The 1,434-nt window shown below is 55.9% G+C and overlaps 1 protein-coding gene across 1 annotated transcript; it reads left to right on the forward strand. All coding sequences in view use genetic code 12, as the record gives it.

Annotated features, from left to right (window-relative positions):
- Positions 1-685: 685 nt before the first annotated feature.
- Positions 686-1,036, forward strand: CJI96_0004686 (uncharacterized protein; the record flags this gene model as incomplete). The annotated part of the gene is made up of 1 exon (XM_054702222.1): positions 686-1,036. One exon carries the CDS (start codon positions 686-688, stop codon positions 1,034-1,036), a length of 351 nt encoding a protein of 116 aa, XP_054558197.1.
- Between the last annotated feature and the right edge of the window lie 398 nt (positions 1,037-1,434).

The raw sequence follows: 1,434 nt of genomic DNA on the forward strand, positions 1-1,434 counted from the left end.
TTGGAGAATGATCCCCAATTATGGGCCGCTGTGGCAACTAGGGCGGAAAATAATCCACGCTACACGAGTAGCCCCTTGCCACAGGGATACGTGGTCTCCGGAGTCGCGGAGGCAAGAAACGACTCAACGAATGCTCCGGCGGGGGCACTCGGCAAGGGAAGTCTGAGCAGGAGTCTTGCAACCCTGTGACGAAGGCGACCCTGGGCCGTGTTGAGCCCGCAAGTGACGCTTTGGTGTCCCTCCCCTTTCTGCGGAACCCGGTGGAGCCATTAGGTTGGTGAATCGGGCTGCAGGGACTGCGGGATGAGCAGCCGGTGGTGTGGCAGCCCCGACTGCGGCCCATTTTTGGGTGCTGACCCTTCGGGTCGGCAGCTGGCACCCTTCGGGTGTCTACAACCGCGGAGGTGCGGGAGTCGCTGGCAACAGCGCAACCCCGTCTTTGGGCGGGCTTCTTTATGTGGTGCTGGCAGTGGAGACGCCCTGCTGCTGGTGCCTCGGCGAGGAGCTCGATCAAAGACGAAAAGGCGGTGGCGCTGCTACACATCTGACGCTAGCATACGAGCCTGCTTCGGCGTGTTCTTGTATGTGGGCGGGACGGTGGGCAGCAAAGTCGTCGGGCCACTCGTGAGGGTGCCCTTGCCACCTCGGTGGCAGAAAGGTCTGACTGCTGGAATTATGGGAACCCATGAAACCGGCGGCTAGACCTTTTGCTTGGCGGCTAGCCGTGGTCTTGTGCCGTTACAACCTGGGCGTCTCGGCGCTGTCTAAGGAGTTTCCACAAGACTTTGACTTGCTGCCAAGTATGGCCTCGGGCAGATCCCTTGTAGGGCTGTCCAAGCAACCTCCCCCGTTGGACCACTGGTCTAGCGGCGAAGGCTGGATTCGGTGGATTACTAGGCGATGCCAAACGTCCATTGAACGCAATGGGGACCCACGTATCCCCTCTGACGCTGGGCGGTCGCAGCATGCTGTGGCCACCCCGGCGGAAGAAGAATTGTGGGCTACGCAAGCTCAGCTAGACACTTTCACTTGCTGATAGTTATCTGGTTGATCCTGCCAGTAGTCATATGCTTGTCTCAAAGATTAAGCCATGCATGTCTAAGTATAAACGATTATACAGTGAAACTGCGAATGGCTCATTAAATCAGTTATCGTTTATTTGATAGTACCTGCTAATTGGCATACGCCTGGCAATTCTAGAGCTAATACATGCGCAAAGCCCGACTTCTGGGAGGGCTGTATTTAATAGATAAAAATCAACGCTGCTTGATGATTCATAATAACTTGTCGAATCGCATGGCCTCGTGCCGGCGATGGTTCATTCAAATTCTGCCCTATCAACTTTCGATGGTAGGGATAGAGGCCTACCATGGTTTCAACGGGTAACGGGGAATAAGGGTTCGGTTCCGGAGAGAGCCTGAGAAACAGCTACCA

This window comes from Candidozyma auris, chromosome 5 (assembly GCF_003013715.1).
Source record: "Candidozyma auris chromosome 5, complete sequence".
NCBI classification, from domain to species: domain Eukaryota; kingdom Fungi; phylum Ascomycota; class Pichiomycetes; order Serinales; family Metschnikowiaceae; genus Candidozyma; species Candidozyma auris.